The sequence below is a fragment of the Apis mellifera genome, linkage group LG3, assembly GCF_003254395.2.
Source record: "Apis mellifera strain DH4 linkage group LG3, Amel_HAv3.1, whole genome shotgun sequence".
In the NCBI taxonomy this organism is placed as follows: domain Eukaryota; kingdom Metazoa; phylum Arthropoda; class Insecta; order Hymenoptera; family Apidae; genus Apis; species Apis mellifera.
This window is the reverse complement of record NC_037640.1, coordinates 2,895,600-2,916,674: the sequence shown is the minus strand read 5'-3', so window position 1 is coordinate 2,916,674 and position 21,075 is coordinate 2,895,600. Positions and strand designations below refer to the sequence as shown.

General features: G+C 33.2%; 1 protein-coding gene and 1 long non-coding RNA gene across 2 annotated transcripts in view; one reads left to right on the top strand and one right to left on the bottom strand.

The window, feature by feature from the left end:
- Positions 1 to 21,075, top strand: part of LOC408761 — a 42,106-nt gene that overhangs the window by 8,036 nt on the left and 12,995 nt on the right. Inside the window, exon 2 of the mRNA XM_392295.6 lies at positions 12,356 to 12,529. Coding sequence (XP_392295.3) covers positions 12,356 to 12,529 — 174 coding nt within the window. The remainder of the gene's footprint in view (positions 1 to 12,355; positions 12,530 to 21,075) is intronic.
- Positions 14,558 to 16,410, bottom strand: LOC113218648. The gene is made up of 2 exons (XR_003304370.1): positions 15,056 to 16,410; positions 14,558 to 14,951 (listed from the first exon to the last, which is right to left on the bottom strand). It is a non-coding gene; the product is annotated as an uncharacterized LOC113218648 (long non-coding RNA).

Sequence of the window (21,075 nt, the reverse complement as noted above, 5' to 3'; positions counted from 1 at the left end):
TCACGAGCTTTGATAATTGATCTAATTAATCGAGAAAAATATCAATCGCGTGGACAGGAGGGGAGGGAGGCGTTTGTAACGAGGTAAAAGGATCCCTTCACCGTGTGATGCGCAGAGGAATTAGGTCGTGGAACGATTCCTCCATCTTCTCTTCTCTTCTCTTCTCTTCTCTTTTTTCTCTTCCTCTCTTTCTTCTTTTTTTCTTGAAAAACTTGGAGAAAACTAGCCAACGAATATTATTGATCGTAATGGATGGTTTATCGCGAAAGTGATGTATTTTATGGTTTTATGGATTACTATTAGATTTCTGTTTTGAAAATTAATCTGATCTAATCGTTAATTGTTATTAATTTAATTATTTTAAGATTACTATCGATAGTCCAAAATATATACGTGTTATTAAAATTAGGTATTCATTAGTTTTTGATAATTCAGTGTGTAAGTTCAAGTTCCTGTTATAAATATAATAGGAAAATGGTTTGAGATAATAGTAGATATGTTAAAAGAAAAAAATTACGTGCTTATCCTTAGTAACAAAGCTTAATATCTTAGTAGACAACAAGAAAGAAGAAAACAATTGTTTATATCTTTTAATTTTATTTTTCGATTTCTTGTTTTATCCATTCTATTTCTAAAAATCTTTTCAACTTATATTACCTGGCCAAAGCATGTGTATTGAATGTAAATATAGAAAAATATATATATATATATAGAAACAGCGATTATTATTTTCTATATTCGATAATTTCTGATAAACTGTCGATAACGCTATCAATAATAACATCACCGCATAATCACAGCATAAATATTTTTAACTACGTTGGATTTTATTAAATTAAAAGAAAAAAAGTGGGAGATGGATGTGAATTGGAAAAGGAAAAAGAAAAAAAATATAGGAAATAAAATTCCTGAATGATATCCCTCGTGGAATTCCTGGAGGTAGCCAACTGAAACGATGCGCGCGTTTCGTAATGCAGGAAAGAAATTAATCGCTTACTTCAATATTACGTCTGTCTGAAGTGATACACGCGTTGATTGTATATATATTTTATACGCAACGTAAGCGCTATTTTAGGTAAAAGGTGACGATAAGCTTCGATAAATTTTCCAATAACGATAAGAATCTATATCGTTTATTAAATTCTTTCAAGTTCTCGATACCACAAATATCAAGAAGAGGAAAGGTTGTCATCAAATATTATATATGAATGTATATCTGAATGAATATTTCCACTCGCGATATGGATTCCCCCGTGTATTTTGAATCTTTCCAATAACGGTAAAATCTTTCACAATCTTCTGAAAGTTTATCTTCGGGTGAAAGCAAAGAATTAAATGGTATTTTTGTGTCTTAATTGTGCCACAAGCGGCTATGGAAATAAAGAATTGCCGTGTTTTCGATGGCGGGGCTTAATTGTTAAGGCCCTCCTCCTCCTCCAAGTTGCGGAACTTGATTAATTTTTTAAAAAAAGAATCGAAGAAGATATTTAAATATATAGGTAGTAATGTTCATTACTTGTTTTCAAAAATGTATGGAAAATATTTGGTAAAAATATCATAAACTACTTCACGAAATAGTGAATGTATATACACTTATACATATTTTTGTTAAAGAAAGTGGTAAAAGAAACAGTGTTTTAATCTGGCTGATGAAATAAACGTTTTATTGCATTACGATGTAAGAAGTATTGAAAAATATTAAATTTCTATATTATTACAAATTATAAATAGATAAATAAAATAAATTATCATTATGTAAATGAGTTGGATAATGAAAATAGGAATGGACAACTTCCTTCATATTCCAGAATCTAAATATTCTAAAATCTCAATTGAACAATAATTTAATATCGATCGAGAAAGCATTAAGAAAAAGAAGAAGAGAAAATACGTACTAATAATTTGAAAAATAATGAATATATGTATAAATACAGTAATCCTAGAAAAAAAATCAATTTAAATCAGTTTTATCATATTATCAATATTCATATTGTAATATTTCTTTCATAGTCGAACGTTCGATTAATTTAAAGCAGGTTTCAGAAAATTCTTTTTTTTTTTTTAGAAAAATAGATATCATCGTTTGGAACGTTTTTCCTGTGTTACATCAATCGGTCGAGTATTTATCGCGGAAAGTATTCGCGACAACAGTAATAATACGAAAAGCGAGGAAAACATATTTAACACTTATGTAAGAATAACGCATAATGATCGATTCCGTGTCCCTTCCGGTTCTTACGTCCTTATACGAGGCAAATGGACGAAGAAATGCTTGCTAAATACGTACGTTTATGGTGACAAAACGATCACTACTAAACGTAATAATAATAACGTGAAGGAAAACCAGGTTAACTAGATCCAGTAACTAGTTTACCTTATCAATACACAGTTAAACATCTACATTCCTTGCTATAATTATGCTGGCGACTTTCGAGTTGATCGAGATTTGGCGAGCGTGAACGAACGTTTAATAATTCTTGAAAAATGTTTGTTGTTGAATAATTCGAAGGAATTTTTAATTTTTTTCCTTTATTCTTTTTTTCTTTCTTTTATATTGAAATTTACAAGAAGTTATTTAAATTATTAACATATAATTATTATGATAATGATAAATGAAATCTTTATTCTATTAATCTCTCTGGATAAATTATACTTGTTTACGAGTTTATAACATTTACGTATAAATATTTTCATATTTTGCAAGATTATTATGATTTACAGAAGTATTGTATTGTTATCTTCTAACGAGTATCTAAGTATTTTATATTCCATCATAATTTCGAATAATTCGTTGTACGTTCAACATCTATCGATTTAATAGCTATCGTCGAAGAAAAATAAACACATGACGATCGTTATCTCTATATAAAGACGTTTCTCATCCGTATATGTATATATATAGTTAGCCACAGAAATTTTCATATATCAACAATAATTCTATCTTATGCGAAATATTACGTGTACATTATACAATGGATTATATGTAGATCAATTTTCTTTAATACAACAATATTTGTTATCTCAATATAAAGTTTCAATATTATTTCTTTCAAATATAACGAACTTATAAAGTGTTCAAACGAGTGATTTATTACCTTGTTTGCAAAATATTTAATCAAAATTATATTTGAAAAAGTAAGGAGAATTTAAAGCTCGATCAAATTAATTGGTTTATAAAAAAGTATACGAAGACTTTTGCCAGTGTCTGTACCATCTAACCTATGTCTAAAGTTTAGGAAACACACCTCGATGAGTCAGTTGGATATTTATCGGATTGGTAATTAAGAAGACGATATTGGATATCGCCGATGCGTCAGACGCTTCTATCGATTTTTTTCCAAGTGACCCTCGATAAGGGAGTGTGTCTGAGGGGAAGCGATACACACTTCGGGCTTCGATAGAAGACCGACGGGTTTTGATGATGATATTTTTACAAAGAGTGTCTCTCGAGCCCGATCAGAGATCGATGAAGAGAAAGGAAACTTGCGTAGATATATATCGTTCGAAGAACCACTGTTCCCTCGTTTCGTCTCCAGATTTACCGTATTGCATGTGTACGGTAATCGAGTTTACGCCTGGAGAAGGTATCCTTGACCTTCTTTCTTTCGATAACTATTACCGTAGTCCGCTATTTGCATCGAGTTATAGCATCCGTGTTTTTTTTTCCTTTCTTTTTTACTTCTTCTTTTTGAGATTTTTCAATCTCAGTGATTCGCAATTTCAGATTTTTAATTCGTCAAGATTCTCTTTTTCTTATTTATTTTACCATTAGCCAACTTTTGCTTGTAAATAGATGGAAATCTTATCGCGTTCGAGGCGATAATCATTTTAATGGAATCGATAATTTGTGTTTAATTCGATTCGAATAGAAAGATATATATATATATATATATTTCTGAGAATGAAAAATTTCCATGTGTTATTCTACGAATAACATAATAATTAAAAATTCTAAAAATTTTAAATGTGCACTTCACTTGTAATAAATACATACAGCTTATGCAATATACGAACTGAATTAGCTACGGGCTCTCTTATAAATTTCCGTTTGACACACATATTTGACATCCGTTAAAGAGGATCGATCGTTCTCGTTTCAATCGGGCGATAATTTATCGAATATAATCTCGACGATTATCTCGACTCGAGATTCTCGATAGAGATGTTTATTTCGACCGAGAGAAAGGAACGAATTCGCAGTTCCTCCCCGATCGCACGCGGTCACGGGAGGTCGTCGTGGTTACTCGTGGAGAAATTGCCGGTTAGAAGTCAGATAGCCGATGAAACAGGCCTAGCCAAGAAATGGCAGCATCGTGGCCGGTGACATTCCATAAGACCGTATGGGAATTCTCGTATATGGCCGTCCTAGAGAGAGAGAGATAAGGATAGAGAGAGGGAGGGAGAGAGAGAGAGAGAGAGAGAGAGACCTTGCATAGATCCACGGCTGTGAAGCTGGCTGTGGCCGACTTGCTCTAAGGCCCGTTATCACGTTTCAGAATCGATCCTTAGGCCGGCCTTCTAAGGAACATTGCGCTCTAACGATCGTGTCGCAACTGAATCAACCGCTACGATTTTTGGTATGTAGGCCACGCGACAATAGCCTCACTTCTCATGCTCTTTCCTTCCTCCCAGGGACAATGGATTCTTGCATAATTGAAATCGTGCGTGAAAATTCGATCGGTTTTTAAAACTCGAATTTCGGCTATTTCCAAGTTGAAGAACTTGAGCAGAGTTTTTTAACTGTTGAGAAACGTTTCCAGATTAAGTGGAGCTTGATTGGTTGGTACATAGGGTGTTAGGTTTATCGTAATTAACACAAAATCTTCCATATCTTAGTGACTTATTTGGTCCAGGAACAATGTGCACGATCTGCAACATAAGAAAGTATTAATATCTGTTCTAAATGTAGAATATTTTTGTGAGTGTATGCGTGAATTGTACATAAATTTATAGTAGATATAAAATGTAATCTTTTACACAAGGAATACTCGAGTATTTTATTCTCGAGTATAAAAATTCAAAGAGTACAAACATACAATATTTGTTCAGGGATCGATATCATCATATAAGGTTTCCTATTTTAATGATCCATACCTTGAAACATGAACAAGGTATGGATTTTATGAATCACCTTGTGTATACGCGCAATACGATCGACTGCTATCGATGCAATATTTAAGATCATAAAGAAACGATTCTATTATCGTTTCTTTAATTCCAATGATCGATAATATCAAGTTGTTCAATAAGTCATTGGAAAAATATTGTGAATTTTTATTTTTACACTCTATTATGACAAAAGGACGGGAGATAAAATTTCAATTCAGTTTAACCACCGTGATTAAATCACAATATTATTTTTAACAAAAGTTATAATTATTTTGACAATTTATGCCCAATGTGAAAATAAAACAAAAGATCTTGAAATTATTATACGTAACAACCCAATAATTTGCTTAATTTTCAAATGAAATAAAAATACTTACGCTTCTTTCATCACCTCGAGTCCTTATTTTAATTGGAATGAAATATTTCCAACAACCGATTATCTTCGAAAAGGAAGAATACTCATCGTTGGAAAAAAGATAGACCGATCGACATTTCGAATAAAGTTCTTCTTCTTCGAGTAATAATTTTACAATAAACACGAAACACTTATTGAACCGTTAAAACTGTTTGGAGGAATTTTTCAATTTACGATCTCTCGTAAAAAAAAGAAACTGCGGGAGATCCATGACTTATTAGATGCCCATTTACGAAATTAATCGTGGCGCCGTGTTTAAACGCGATTAACGAGGCAACGTTAATGAACTTTTCTCCGTTCACCGGTTCACGGCGGCTCGAATCGGCCAGCTGGTGCATTCCTTAACCCCGTTTACCGTTTACGTTTTTATCATGGTGACGAGGCAGTGAATAAGAGCCGCGATGCCTCGCCGCCTTTAGCACGATCGAAGAAATTTATCGGCCGTCCTCCACCGGTGGACAAATTCAACGGCGGGAAAATCAATTTGCAGGGTTGGATCCGTTACGCGATTCGTTTCACGATCAATTTTTATTGGATTAAAGAAATTGATAGATAGATTCCTTTGGTTAGATACTAATGAATAATCGAATTTAGGAAGGAAAGTTGAATGATGGGAAGATATACATGTATATATATGCTCGTAATTATTTTAAGTAATGAAGAATTTTATTTTATTATTCGCGGTTATTGTAATAATTTATATATACAGGTAAATAAAGATTTAAATTTTATCTTAAAAACACAGTTACTTCTCTTATTAATTTTTTTACAAAATTAATTGATCATCTGATAATGAGGTTCTCCCTGTGATGAGTAAAAAAAAATATGTTCGTCAAAGTACTTCGTGAATTACTACAATTTATAGTGAAATTCTGAGTGTATGACCTCGTTTGACCTTGACCAGACGCTCTCAGGGGGAGGGGAACTTGACTCGTAACACGAACGGGGACAACTGTCGGTCATAGATAGAATTTGCATTTGCATGCGAGGTTCGAACGTTGCGGTATTTCTCATCGTCGTCGTCATTTCACCGGTTACGTAATGAATTCAATTTTTGAACACAAGAGCTCATGGAAAGTGTATAATAAGTATCCTATCTATCGTTACTTTCGATGAAAAAGAAAAGGTCTCTCAAACCTGGAAGAAATGAAAGAAATAATTTTTCAAAGCTAATTAGCTTAGATTCTTGATCCTTCTTCTCTTTACGTGGAATTTATTCCCGATTTTTTGCAAAGGGATGCGCAAATATTTCGTTCATATTTTATCATCCTTCTTTTGGCCATTTCATTTGAATAGATGTTTAGGAGCGGAGGAGCGTGCTACATTTCATAAATTTTGCAGGAAAACATTAAACCAATTCAATAGTACGCTACAGCAATTAAAGAAGCAGCTGGTGTAACATATTTGAAAAATATTTTTCAAAGAAGGGCATATGTTACACCAGCTGCCTCTTTAATTGGCATGGTGAACAACGAATTATTTTTCTACGTTTTCCTGCGAATTTTATAAAATATATAACATATGCCCTTCTTTTTAAACATCCACTCGTTTATTTCGCTCAATGCAACATCCGTAACTCGCTCCGATGCACATCCAGCGAAATACAAATGAACGAAGTACAGAAATGCCGAAGATAAAGCAATTCGTTCGATAATCATCAATTCATCCTGAAAACTATAATAAATAATAACAATAATCCCTAAATTTGAATTATCAATTATTACCTTAATACTCGAGCTTCAATTTCCAAAATTATATTTATATAGAATCATTGCAAGCAAACCTCCTCTCTCCGAAAGGAGAAAAACCGCGCTTCCTTTAAATTTTACAATCTCTATAATGCATTTCTGCGAGCACAATACAATTTATGGTGTGCATAATACGAGAATAGCATACGCGTAAAATCGCGGAAAGGTCGTTAACGGGCTCCACGGATTAATCCTGACATCGCATGAATCACTCCCCGCCATGGCGAGTGGTCCAATTTAGAAACCCGTCGCGACGATCCGTCGGACGAGTCACTTCTCTCGCCCCCTCCTCCCTCCCCTTCTCCGAGCTGGTGGCCGCGAAATTTTTCGCGAGACCGTGGCTGATTCATGCGATTTAGCGGCGTTGACTAAAATGTAGCCGCTCGAACGCTTTCGGTCGACAAATAAATTTGTCGGGTCCGCGAATAGACGCGAGAGAAACAAGACAGGGGCGTGGCCTTCCGTTGCATAATTCCGCGTCCCACGGGGGACCGGCCGGCCGCCGGTTCAAATTGATGGTTGGTGATGAAACGACCAGTGTCGAACAAAGGGTGGAACAAAGGGGAGAAAGTTTCTGGTTTGAGGAACTGGCGAGATAAAATCGGTTTCTCGTCTCGTGGAATTATCGCGTATTTCATTGTCGCGAGGGCGCGACTCTTGGAAGCAGCGACTTTTCTGGATTTCCTGGAACGGGATTGATCGAACTAATACGATCTTGTAGTTAATATATATCTTATGTATATAAATGGTGCGTTGAATTAAATGTATTCTTATTTCTCGATCGTCTTTATTCTTGCTTTTTTATTTCGAGAAGATTTGGATAAGATAATATAGTTATTCGAAATTAGAATTTTTTCTAGGTTTCTTTTTAAAATAAGAAATTATTGCAGGAAATAAAAAGACTCAAGAAGGTAATAAAGAATGAAAAATTGTATAATGAATGAATTGTAAACGTATATGATAACGTATCACTCTTTACTATTGCATATCTTTTTAAATGTAGAGATTAGATCGAAATAATTCAAAAAAGTATTATCGTATCCAAATTTTATAATATTTAAATGATCAAATGTTTGTATTCTTATTTTTAATCGAAACTGGATTAGCGTTGGATCTAGTGTTTTATTATATGGAACAGAAACGTCGGTGAAATTTCTTTTGAAGAGATATCATAATATCGTGATAGCCCTTGATTCGATCGACTTACACTTAATGAGTGTGCTTAATGCAAAATGCAAATAAATTTGCGAAGAATTAATACGGTTTTAATTATTCGCGTAGTAGAATCTCGTTCGCAGCAAAAAGATTATAATTTTATATGCAGATAATTACATTGTTTGAACTAGATTGCTAAACTCATTATTCGAAGACCATGAATCTATGACGTGATGAAGCCGTGTCTTGCTGAAAAAAACGAGCAAATTAAATATAACTCATGGGCGTTGAAGTTTAGAGTGAAAATAAAATATTCTTTTAAAAATCTAAATTTTCCATTAATTACATTTACTCGCACAAAATTCAACGAGATTAAAATGTTCCCTACTGTGTAAAAGAAGAATAATTTTCAATAAAAGAAATGTGGAAATATCCTCCATTATATAATGTTATGCACATCTTTTATATACTCATTTTAAAATAACTAGTAAATTTGTTACACAAGACTCGTAAAGCACATTATTATTAATTAATAATGACGTAGTCTCGTGTTTAAATTTAAAATTTGATTTTACAAAAGTATCCACAATCTATTAACAAAGAACGAAAGGAATTCATATAAAACACTGGAAATAAACTTAAATAAATTAAAAATTCACTTAAACAGAGACTAATTGTCGATATAAAATTACATTGTGTAATATTGTTTATCTCGTTGCATCTTCTTCCATATCCTCTTTCCCCAAGTTCGCATCTTGCCCTCTTATTAAATTACTCCAAGTCCTTGATTGAAAAACTTTCGAAATCGAGTAGGCCGTTGACTCGACAAGCTTATTTTCAAGACACCCCGCACAATCTCTTTTGATTCCTCCGAGCGACAAAAGAGCTAACTTATGATGCGGGCTTACATCTTCATGAGCGCAGGTGCATTCGTTGGGACAGTGTCGTGGACTCTTCGAGGGTTCAAGGTCTGCGAGGTAAGAGTGATACCCCTGGAATAATGGAAAGAAACGTCCTGGGAATTTCTCATGAAGTCAGGGACCCCATCAAGTCTTTAGGTTCATTGCCGCTCCTTCCTTCCTTCCTCCACCTTTGCTTCATTTATGCTTTTCCCTCGATGCTGAAGAGGATACGTATCATACTTGAAAAAAAAAAAATAATTTCAAACTTGTTATAACTTGTGTTATTTAATTGGTTTTATCGTATCGATTTTTGAAATTCAATTATTCGAAGAGTTATATATTAGATCAAAAACTGGTTCAAAGAATCTTATCCAAGTTTTCACTATTCGAATTAAGCTTCATCGTTTTGATTATTTATAATACTTGAGAATCATCGTTGGAAAGTTAAATTGCCTCGATTCAAGGAATATAATTCAAATTTATCTAATTTTGATTATCTAATTATTAGCCTTGCCACCGATAATTCGATATCAATAACATTGAATTTTAAAGCATTGAATATAAATCGTTTCCTTTTACTTTTCAAAGTTATTCCAACGCAATTCGGAACGGAACCGTGCACCGCGTATCTTACAATTAGTTCCATTTCCGAAGCGAATATTTTTTAATTAACGAATTATAAATCATCCTGTTCAATTAATTAACCTCGTAAATTCGAAACGTGGGTGGCTGCCAGAGTTAACTAACGAAATCGGTGTAATCGTTAGCGATCTATATTTATATACGGCATGGATTGTATTAATTTCGAAGGTGTAAGAATTAATCCGCCTATTTGGATTCACTCACCGAGTATGTATATCGTAAACGAACGATCTTTCTCACGATCCCTTATCGCGTGGAATCGGTTGCGTAATGCACAATAGAGATATCCAACTGTGGAAAAGAAAACGGAAATATTGAGTTACTTTCTTCTCACGGGCGCGTCATCAGTGAACGTTCATTACCATTTGTACGATAATTTCCACGGATTAAAATTTCGCTCGCTCTTTGATTCGTCGATGTTAAAAAAGAAGATCAATGGAAAGAAAAAGAATGGAATTGCATTTTAATAATTAAGATATTTAAAATTATTCTAAACTACTTTGATCACTTATTCTTACCTAATTCTATTATTTCGAAGATTATATTTTTAAATACACGATGAAATATTACAATAACAATAAAAAGTATTACTGAACCTTATCTATTTTCACGATATTCTAAGTAAATCCGATTTTATAGATCGAAATTAAAGATCGAGGGGTATGTATGCCGCTCGTTATCGTCTTCCTCATCGATGATCCACCGATGATCGATATCTTCTCATCCCAGTGAATCCGTGGCACGCTTATATTCAAATCGAGATATTGCGTTACGCGGCCCCGATCTCTGCTCGTCCGTAATGTGGCTTCGCGTTATGATCCGTGACCGCATTTTTTCTTCCTTAGATCGCGCCGTTCAACCCGAATTCTTTCGGCGTTGGGGGGGAGGAGAGAGTGGGGAAGCGGAAGAGGAGGAGGGAATTGTCGCGCGGATGGATCGCTTTCTCGAAATGTCTCGGGGTGGGCGGAATAACGAGCAACTGGACCGGAAATCGGCCGATCGTTTCGTTTCAACGCGCCATTTTATTTCTCTCGGCGGATTTGCAGAGGAGAAATTTTTGCAGAAGGAATGATTTTCCATTTGCGTTTGAGATGGAGAAGGGATGAAAATGATTCTGTGATTCGATGCAAAAGTTTTAATAAAATTTTGTATACAGAGAAATTTAGAAATTATTTGGGGAGAGTTATATCTTAATATATATTCTGGAGACAAAGTTATTATAAAAGAGTATCGTAAAAGTTGATGCTTATTTATTAAGTTATGTGTATAATTTCTAAAGTTTCTATTGGATAATGTATGGAATATAATCGTTTTATCTGCCATAAATTTAAATTATTTATAATTAGATTGCAATATTACTCTTCCAAGGAAACCACATATTCAAGTAATTCTGTACAATATAATCAATAATAATAATATCGATAATGGAATTATATAATTATCAATAAATAACAATAATTTTGATTGATTAAATAAATATTCGACAATTAATCAACTATATGTTTAAAAAATCGTCGAATCTTTTATATCTTATATTTTCTTCGCATTAATCGAGAAGAGAAATATCTTGACACGGATACAGAAAGATAATCGAATACGAAGAAGACGGTGCGTGTCAAAGACGATTCCGTGGCTGCTTTTAGTTTGAAAGCGGTTTCCAAATCGACAGGATGTTCATTCACGAAATAATTGAAAAGCGGCGGATGTCGATGAATAACGCGCGTGTCATCCAATGCGAATTATTCGACATTGAACGTTCGAAGGAAACGGATGTATCGAGAAAGTTACGACGCTTCAGACTCTTCAGATTCAGATTGCTCGCTTGAATTGCAAAATAATTTATATTACAATCAATATTAAATAATATAATCTAGATTAATAAAACTATACATAACTCTAAATGAGAATTTGCAAAAGAGTTATAATATACAAATAATTCTAAATTTGTTGTCTCGATCAGATAATTATATAAAATTACACCTTTTCGTTTCGCTTTTCAAATACACATACCGATATTCTCGAGACAGTCCTTTATTTCGGGAGAACACCTGGGGATAGGTCTGTGTCGTCGAGGACACGTCTGGTTCGCGTGCAAATTGCAACGGAGGCGTAGGGCACGTGGGCGCGAATGCTCGTACAAGCAGAAATCCACTTTGTAACCACCGTGTAACGGGGCAGGTTTTCGAAAACGTGTCGTGGAAATTTTTTTTCTCCGAAGGGAAAATGGATATTTTCGTCGCGGAGGTGAAAATATTTCGTGGAATATATAATCGTGACGAGAGGATTGCTCGAAAACTCGGTCGACGAAAGTCCACCTCGCAACGTTTCATAAATTTTCATAGTTGGTTCTCTTCTTCTTCTTCTTCTTCTTTTGTTTGTTGCAGGTCGGCGACGGTGGTATCATAGTGTTGGACGCCACGTTGGACGCGTCGACGACGGACGATGGTGAATGGGAGCTCAGCGGTGGTCCACCGTCCCCTTGCGACGTGTCGTTCTGCAACGATAATGTTCTCATCAATGGGCGCAGTAATCTCTCGAGGACGCCGAGAAATCACAAGGTAAATGATAGATTTGTATCTTATTATTATTATTATTTAATTTGTCATTCACATTATCACACGTGGAATGAAATAGTAGGGCAATGTTCGTTCTCAATCAGATAAAGAATGTCGAAGAATGTAGAAAAGTTTCTTGTTTTATATATGGACACTCGACATGGTATTACGTAATTTGTAATAAGTTTAACATCTCTATCTTAGCAATAGATGTATATTGATCTTAATCTTATAATCGATGATTACAATATCGATGAGTTTATGATTCTCTCATTATATCGGGAATTATAATAAAATCAATCATATCTTTGATCATTTATGATTATCTTCTTATTTCTAAATTAATCTAAATCTTCTTATTTTTAAAACGATCATAAAAATTTCTGGGAAAGATTGTAAATTTTATACGAAGGAAAGATCATCGTTTCTTAGATAAAAATATTAAATTCTAAAACTTTAATATTAAGTTTCCACAGATTATTATATGCATTTTTATATATCGCAAGATAAAAATCTCTTTCTTTCTCTCTTTTTCTAATTCTCTTCCATAATCTACATAAAAGAAAAGAATATTGTATTAAATATTAAAAAAAAAAGTGACAAGAGCTTTATAGGATATACCTCTTCGATCGAAAGCCTTTCGAAGCTGTGTATTCGTTACAAAAAAAAAAAAATCGTTATCTATATAATATATTAAACAAAGTTCAAAGATTTCGCTTTTTAAAACATCTGGCAAACATCGACGTTAATAGATGTTACTCTTATCGCCACATCGATTACTTTTCCTTTCCTTTCCCTCGTTTTTTTTTTTTCTTCCACGATCGATCCATACCCATTATCTAATCTAATCAGGTGCAGTTTCACGTGTGCAGGATTTAGTCGAAGAACTAAGCGAGCTAGCTACGTAATACCATAACCGCAAGGCCTTCGCTTCGCCTCGTGGGAATGCGCTTTCCCCTCTCGAGAGAGATGTAAAATATTCAAGGGCGAGCTGCGTACCGAACATTTCAAACTTTTTCTCTCCCCTCGTACGGCTCTTTTATTCACACCCCTTTTGCCGCATTTTTTGTATCCCCTTCTTAGAAAAAACCGTCTAGAAATTAAGTTAGGTTGGATTTTAAAGCAAGGTGACCATCCATCTTGAATTTTGCAGTATCGTACGTGTATGTGTTTTATGAATGATAGTCGAATGTAGATTTTTCTTGTGCAATTTTAATAGTAATAATATTTTATTTTTTTTTTTTTAGTGATTTACAATGAATTATCTTTTGTCATTAACAAATAATATGTCTTATTGTGCAAGGATAATTTTGAATGAAGGAAAAATTTGAAAGATTTCGTGAAAGTTCTCGAAGAATTTTTTTTATGAATTCTCTTCTTTTTATCTGTATAAAATGATAAATAATCATACGTGTAAAAATTGTATTACCCAACTGTTTGTTTCTTAACAGAATAAACGCTGGCGATTCATTATCATAAGAGGCGCAAAAAGTCGCATGCTATTATTTGTATTGTATAATTGACAAGCTTATTACAATTTGCATGCTTATTGCTTGTTTAGCAATTATTAATGACCGAGATAGCTTATCAGTGTACACGCTGATTCGCGAAGTAGTTGTGCCGAGTCATGTTTGACTCTATGCAATTTAGGATTTACATGTTCCTTTTATCAGCAGCGATTTTCTTCAATCTTTTTCCAATCTTTTCTCGCAAAATAATCATTAATATTACTTGTTAAATTACTTATAATCGAGAAGTAACTTTTTTCCCCATTTTTATTCATGCAAAAAAAAAATATGACAATCCCTTGTTCCTTTTTAAAATTTATTTACAAATAGTTTTTAAAATTACAAATATATGATTTAATAAGCGAATCGAATAGATAAGAAATTTATATTTCCTTGATATATCGATTTTAAATTGCTGTTCTCACCAGTGTTAATTAATTCATTCATCACGTCCATCAAAGCGCGTTGAAAAAAATCTTTTCGCTCTACGATTTTCCCATCAATTTCGAACAATTTTTATCTCTTTTTTTTTTTTTTAAACATTGTGAAAGTTCGACAAACCTTGGGGATTGGAAAAAATTTTAATAGAACAAGTACTTATACTCCCCCATTGCTGGAAGGCTCCGTTTTACCGCGGCACGAAAGCGGATTAACCGATACTCTCCTTTCGAACTATGGATAATCGTTCTAAATAATTAATGTGCTATAACATTGCACGGGCACGTCATTAATTTTCACGGCCCAACTTCTTACGACGAGCCGCCATTAAAGATGAAATTGCTCTTCTTCAACTCGTCTCGACTCGATCGATCCGTCCTTAATTAATTAATCACGGCTACCACGATTCTTCTTCTATAATATTCTTAACAATTAGTTATCACATTGTTTTATCCTCCAGCGACTTTTTGCGCAGTTTTCTAAAAAGAGGATCGAAATAAAAATTTTCTTCACCTTTTCTTTATTTATTAAGGTGATTACAGAAATTAATAAAATACATAATTGTACGAATTTTCTTACTTACAGATCAAATAATAATATTTACACTCCACAAGGAATCTCATCTCTCGATTCTGTCTATCGTTATTGCCTCTCGAACTTCAAATCAACGAGATCGAAATCTCTTCCATCTCGACCACGATTATTCCCTTATTAAAAGATCAAAACGCGTTGCTAACTTTCTCACGAGCCACGCGGATTCCCGTGACGATGGAACGATCCGCCTGTTACCACTATCGATTTGCAAAGTAAAAGTTTAGCGGACGCACGAACCGGCAACGATTTTCGAACCAACAACTCGTCGGAAGAGTTAATCTACCGTGTTTCATGGGAACGCGGCAAAATTCCATGCTCTCTCTCTTTCTCCTTCTCTTTCTAAGGAGATGAAAAAGGGAGCGAATCACACGATTGCTTCATGTCATTTTTCATGGTCGAAGAAAGGTTGCCTGGAAGTTGAATTATTGAATTAATCAAGGAATAATATTAGGAAAATTGTACCTTTGAAAATAAAAAATAAGAAATCTTCTTTTTTTCTTTTTCACGTGGCAAGAAATAATAATTTTATCTTCAGATCAAGATGTGTGCATAAATGAAAGGATGTACGAAAAGATGTGTGATTTAATTAGACCGAGGCAAAGGAAAAGTGACTTTTTCTAAAAAAAAAAAAAATAGAATAAGATAAAAATTATTTTAAACTGATCCGTCTCGATTAGATGCATGCCGTCCCATTATCGCTCGTTTTGGCTCGCGATATCCAAAATAACGATGCACGCAAAATAACCTTTCGAGTTACATAATACGCGTGTATGAAAGATTAAAACCGGTAAAAGGTGGAATTTGCATATTCGAAAGTTTCCTTCTCCGCGTGGAAGTAGGGGATGCGTGGTATTATTCCATTTGATTCTGGAAGAGAAAACGAGGCGAGGAATATTTCGTTGTAAAAGCGATCGAAACGAGCGTGGAGTGGCCTCTTTGTCACGCTCATATTGTCCGATCGTCGAAACCGATCGATCCGATTGGATATCGATTGGTTGATCGGCCGTGCATTCCCTCGATCCTCGATTTTATTCCAACGCCCGTCGAGCGTATCGGATCGATAGAAACCGTGGGGGATAGGCTATTATGCGACGAGATCCCCATCCAGTGAGATATCGGGCGAATAATTCTCCTCCGTGTAGAAAATGCGGCCGGTTGTGCTCGAAGAAAAGGCGTCTTCGAGGAACTGGCAGCGCCGGTACACTGCTCTTTCTATTATTATGTATTTATTTGAGAGATTGTACGAAAGATTGTACGATTTTTATGGCGGTGAAAGGCCAATGAAATTGAAATTGGCGAAAGCCAATCGATTGGAAATTATTAGATTGGAGAGAAATTAATTTCCGTCTTTTAAATATTTACGTTACGTTTAAAATTCATTCTTTCGCTCTTTTTTTTAAAATAATTTAATTAAAATACGATTCGTCGCTTTTTGCTGAAATATATAAAAAAATTTTGAAATTAGATTTAGAAATATTATTATTGATTTATATTTGATTGAATATAGATATCTAGATATTGTTTAGAAGGGAGGATAAAGGATAAAATTGTTCGGAATTTTCTATAATATAATTTTTCATGGAAACTTTGTTTAAGATCTTAAGCGATCAAGAATATTTATTGCAAATATTTTCACTGATCTTTGATTCTCCATTGTAATAATTTCACCTGAAAATTAAGTATTTCAAAATCATTGGAAAACCAATCTTTTTGTATATTGTGATAGCAAATAATTTTACAATATATATGGAAATTATGGTAATAGATATCAATTTTCATTTAATATTTAATTATTTTTAATAAAAATTTCTATCATTTATACGTATATATATATACATACAAATATATTATTATTTGTAATATTAATTGTTTTTCAATGAATAATTCATAACTTTCCTCGTCGAGTCATTGAATAAGCTGGTGTAGTTGAGTAAGTGTCATTTCCAGGTCATGTATATTGAAAACGGTACGCGTTATAAGAGAAAACGAGGTAATATCCACTTTTAAAGAAAAATCAACAAAACGTATATATTTTTCAATAAATATTCTTTATTTCCCTTTTGAAATCATGTTAAGTGTCCATTTCTTTTCATGCACATTCCTTACTTATGAGGAAAACGTAATAGAAAGTAACAGAAAATAATAATAATTTTTTAACGTTACGTATATGTTCTTAATTATTATATTTCATAATATTCCTTGGTGGAAAGTGCAAGTCTTTTTATTATACTTTTATATAATCTTCTTCTAATCTCTTTCTCTCTCTCTTTTTTTTTTTAAATAAATGGAAATAACCAATCAATAATAAAGTAAATTTGTGCAATAAATTAATTGAAGAATTAAATGTCGCGAATTCTCCTTTATCTGGCTTTTCTTTTAACAATAATGGTTATGGAAACAAGTGATTTTTTTTATAGCATTTATTATTATTCTTTATATTGTTAATATAATTTTAATGGCTTTCAAAAGTGCTTAACTAAAAATGATTTTACCGACACGTATGAGCTTAGAGGTTTAACTCATTAATATTATAATTTGTTATAATTGTTTCTATTTTTCACGAAGAAAACGATAAAAATATCATAATTTATATTAATAAATGTATTAAATAAGTGAAATGCATAATTAAAAACAGTAAAAGATCTTTATGGTTCTCATATTCAATAGAATCTTAAACTTGGATTCTTTCACTTGCTTCTAATAATTTCTTTTTTTTTTCTTAAATTGTTCAAATATCATTTTCAAATCGTTACACATCTAAAAAGATGTATCAATATTTATCTGAATATAACTTCAAATATTTGTTACACGCAGAATATTGAATCTTAGAGAAATCTAAGATGGTGGAATGCAAATTGCAATTAATAATTCTCTTTACTTATTTGAGAATTTTAAATTAGATCAAGTTAAAAATATATTTCGAGAAATAATGATAAATTTCATCGAAATGATCGTTAACTCCACGAAATTGTAAATTACAATTACCATACTTCGAGAATTATAAGTTAGGTTAGATTAAAAATATTTTTTCTCCAATATAAGAAATTTCATCAATTTCATCAAAATTGACGCGTACAAATTCAACATTTTCCTTGATCCCATGAAATCGGAAAAATTATCGTGCGGAATGTTAACTCGATTTAAATAGCCATTATCTTAAAACGGCGTCGACCGAAAGCAAAGTCGTACCTACGCATAAAAGTAAGTATCGCGTAAAGTTTATCTCCACGGCGCGAAAGCGTTTCCCCGCTGTTCCATATACGTGTTTAGCTGGAAGATTTGGCCGGCCTCTACGCAATTTCTTTCGCGCCGTATTTTCATTTTATTGAACGTAAAAAAGAATTCCAGCTGGGAACACCAGTTTTCCCAACTCCATCCGTTTGCATCTCGCCCCGACGGAAAAATAGTTAAAATTGCTCGTTGCTTAATCACTTGACGCTTACCTAAACTTTTTCGCGTTATACCAATCCTGTCGGTTTCGTCATACGAAACTGATCTAAATACCGGAGGTGGTGTGCGAGAATTCGAAAATGTCGAGCGAGGAGAATTCTTCTTGAAAATATTCTCGGGAAACCTAGATACCTGGAAGGAATTCGTTGGAATTTCGAATGAGCGAAGTTTGAAAGATTCTTGTTGAGTTAATTCTCTCGAGTTTCAAAATTGATCGAATATAAAGTTATTCTTCATTTTTCTTAAGTAAAATCGTAAAAACATCGAGAATATTTTATATTACAGAAAGATAATATACAATTGATTGGAAAAATATTTACATTCATTGTATTTTATATAAAATTGTGTGGATATTAATAAAAGAAATTTCGTCCCACACGAAATGATGATCCAATAAACTGTAAAAGAATTCGTGGAGAAAATGTATTAGAAATTGGGTGTACTTACTTGCGATAAAAATTTGTAAAATTTGATCGATTTGAAAGTATCTTAAAAATTCGAAGCCACAAATTCGCCCAACTGTATCAGGATTATCATCTTCAATTTCTCGTTTCTCGCGCATTAACGTCAAACGGATCATCGTTCTTCCTCCTCCGTGCAATTCTCTTAAATGCGTTTCGAAAATCAACGGAACGTTTCACGGAAGATTTTTCCTCGAAGACGAATTGCGTCACGACGGTTAAGAAAAATTGGTTGATTTTCCGATTCGATGCGCCGCGAAAAACCGCCGGGAAGAAAGAACTTTCGAAGGAATAATTCTCCTCGTCTCTTGAACACCCGGCACCCATGTTGCCGCAGATAATTTGTTCTTTACGATCCACTTTGCTTCTGGCTTCTTGCGTATCGTGTATACAGTTTCACCTCGCAAATAATCAATTTTATTACCAGAAGCCTTCTCGCACGCGAAATCATACGAGGCGAGGTAGCGCATTATCTTGCATAAGTATTTGGACAGTCGATCTGATTAAAGGTTTATTATCTTTATTGTACGAGGCGTACGGTAGTATATTCTTGAGCCAGCTTTTAAACAGCGAGATGCAAACAAATTAAGAAAAAAAAAATTGATGCATAAAAATGTCGGTCGCGAGGCTTATTTATTAAGTTATAAACTATTTGAATTTACCTTTGGCGTAATGGCGTGACAGAGATAAAGTGAAATTACATTTTTTACGTATCAATTTTTATGATTGGTCTTCTTGGAAATCGAAAGATGTACCATAAATATATTATATTGCAGTTTATCCCTAGCTTTTATTATCCTGGATTTTTTTTTTTATTATTGGAGATTTGCATAATTACATACACTTTTACTTTCGTGTTGATTTTATTTTAGGTATAAGTTATATTAATGATTGGAAAGTGATTTTAATGTAGTAATATAGTAGTAAATCATCCATTTTATTTCATGATTATATCTTCTATAATAGAAATATATATATATTCTTGGCAACAAATGACCGACAAATGATTAAATATCGCGTATAAAGATTTATTATACAGTGATAGCATTCACGTTGTTCAATGCCGTCCGATGACAATAAAGTGCCCGAGGAGTATTTCACATTTTATTTTATTTTTAATGATGCCGTCCAAATACACGACGTTTTGTTGCGCGTGTGTATGATAGAGAAAAATAGGTGAATACAAAGAAATACGTGTGAAATTCACTGACCCTGTTCCCTGGTCGAATATTTCAGCAATGGTGGAAATTTCTCTCCTGAAATCGAAGACGCGCAAACAATAACGCAACCGCGGGAATAAAGTTTTTTTTTTCTTGTTTTGCGTAATAGGTAAACACGTGAGAGAATCCATCAAATTCAACACACGTGTGAGGTATCAAAGAAAAATTGGTATTCCGCTATGATGATATTTAATTTGTGTATTTATGTGTGCACGGTTCGTTCAACAAGCTTGATTTACAAGAGTTGATAACAGTGATAGAGCGTGACACTTTAAGTGCAATTTAAAATTACAGCTTCTTGAGGAAAGCTCTGTAAAAATTTGGTATGGATAGAAAATATTTGATAGGTGAAAATGAAAATATAAGAGGATTTTTAAAGTGATATCTTCTTTGTTAAATGATATATCTTAAAATAATTTTGAATGGATTTTAAAGTTTAAGAGAAAATCGATTAAAGATGAGATTATTATGGAAAAATTAGATTTAATCCATTTTGGACACTACTACTGGATAGTATCGTCATCCTAGACAAATTTTATTTGAAGTTGAAATAAAAAATAGCTTAATAATAGCTTTGAATTATTCTTTTCACTAACTTGAAAACGTAGATAACGATTCATTCGAAATGATAATAATATCAAATGCTTCTTTATTTCTTCACTTTAGATTTGGTAAAAGAAATTGCGACACGTTATATCTTACAAATAAAAGATACTACTATACAGCTGTGGATATTTATTAAAATTATTTTCAATTACTATCTAAAATCATCTCAAATACTACCAATTCATCGAATACATTCCAACGTTTCTAACGTGTATAAATCAGAATATTAAAGCAACTTTTCAAGAACTATGCATTTAAATTATTAAAAAATG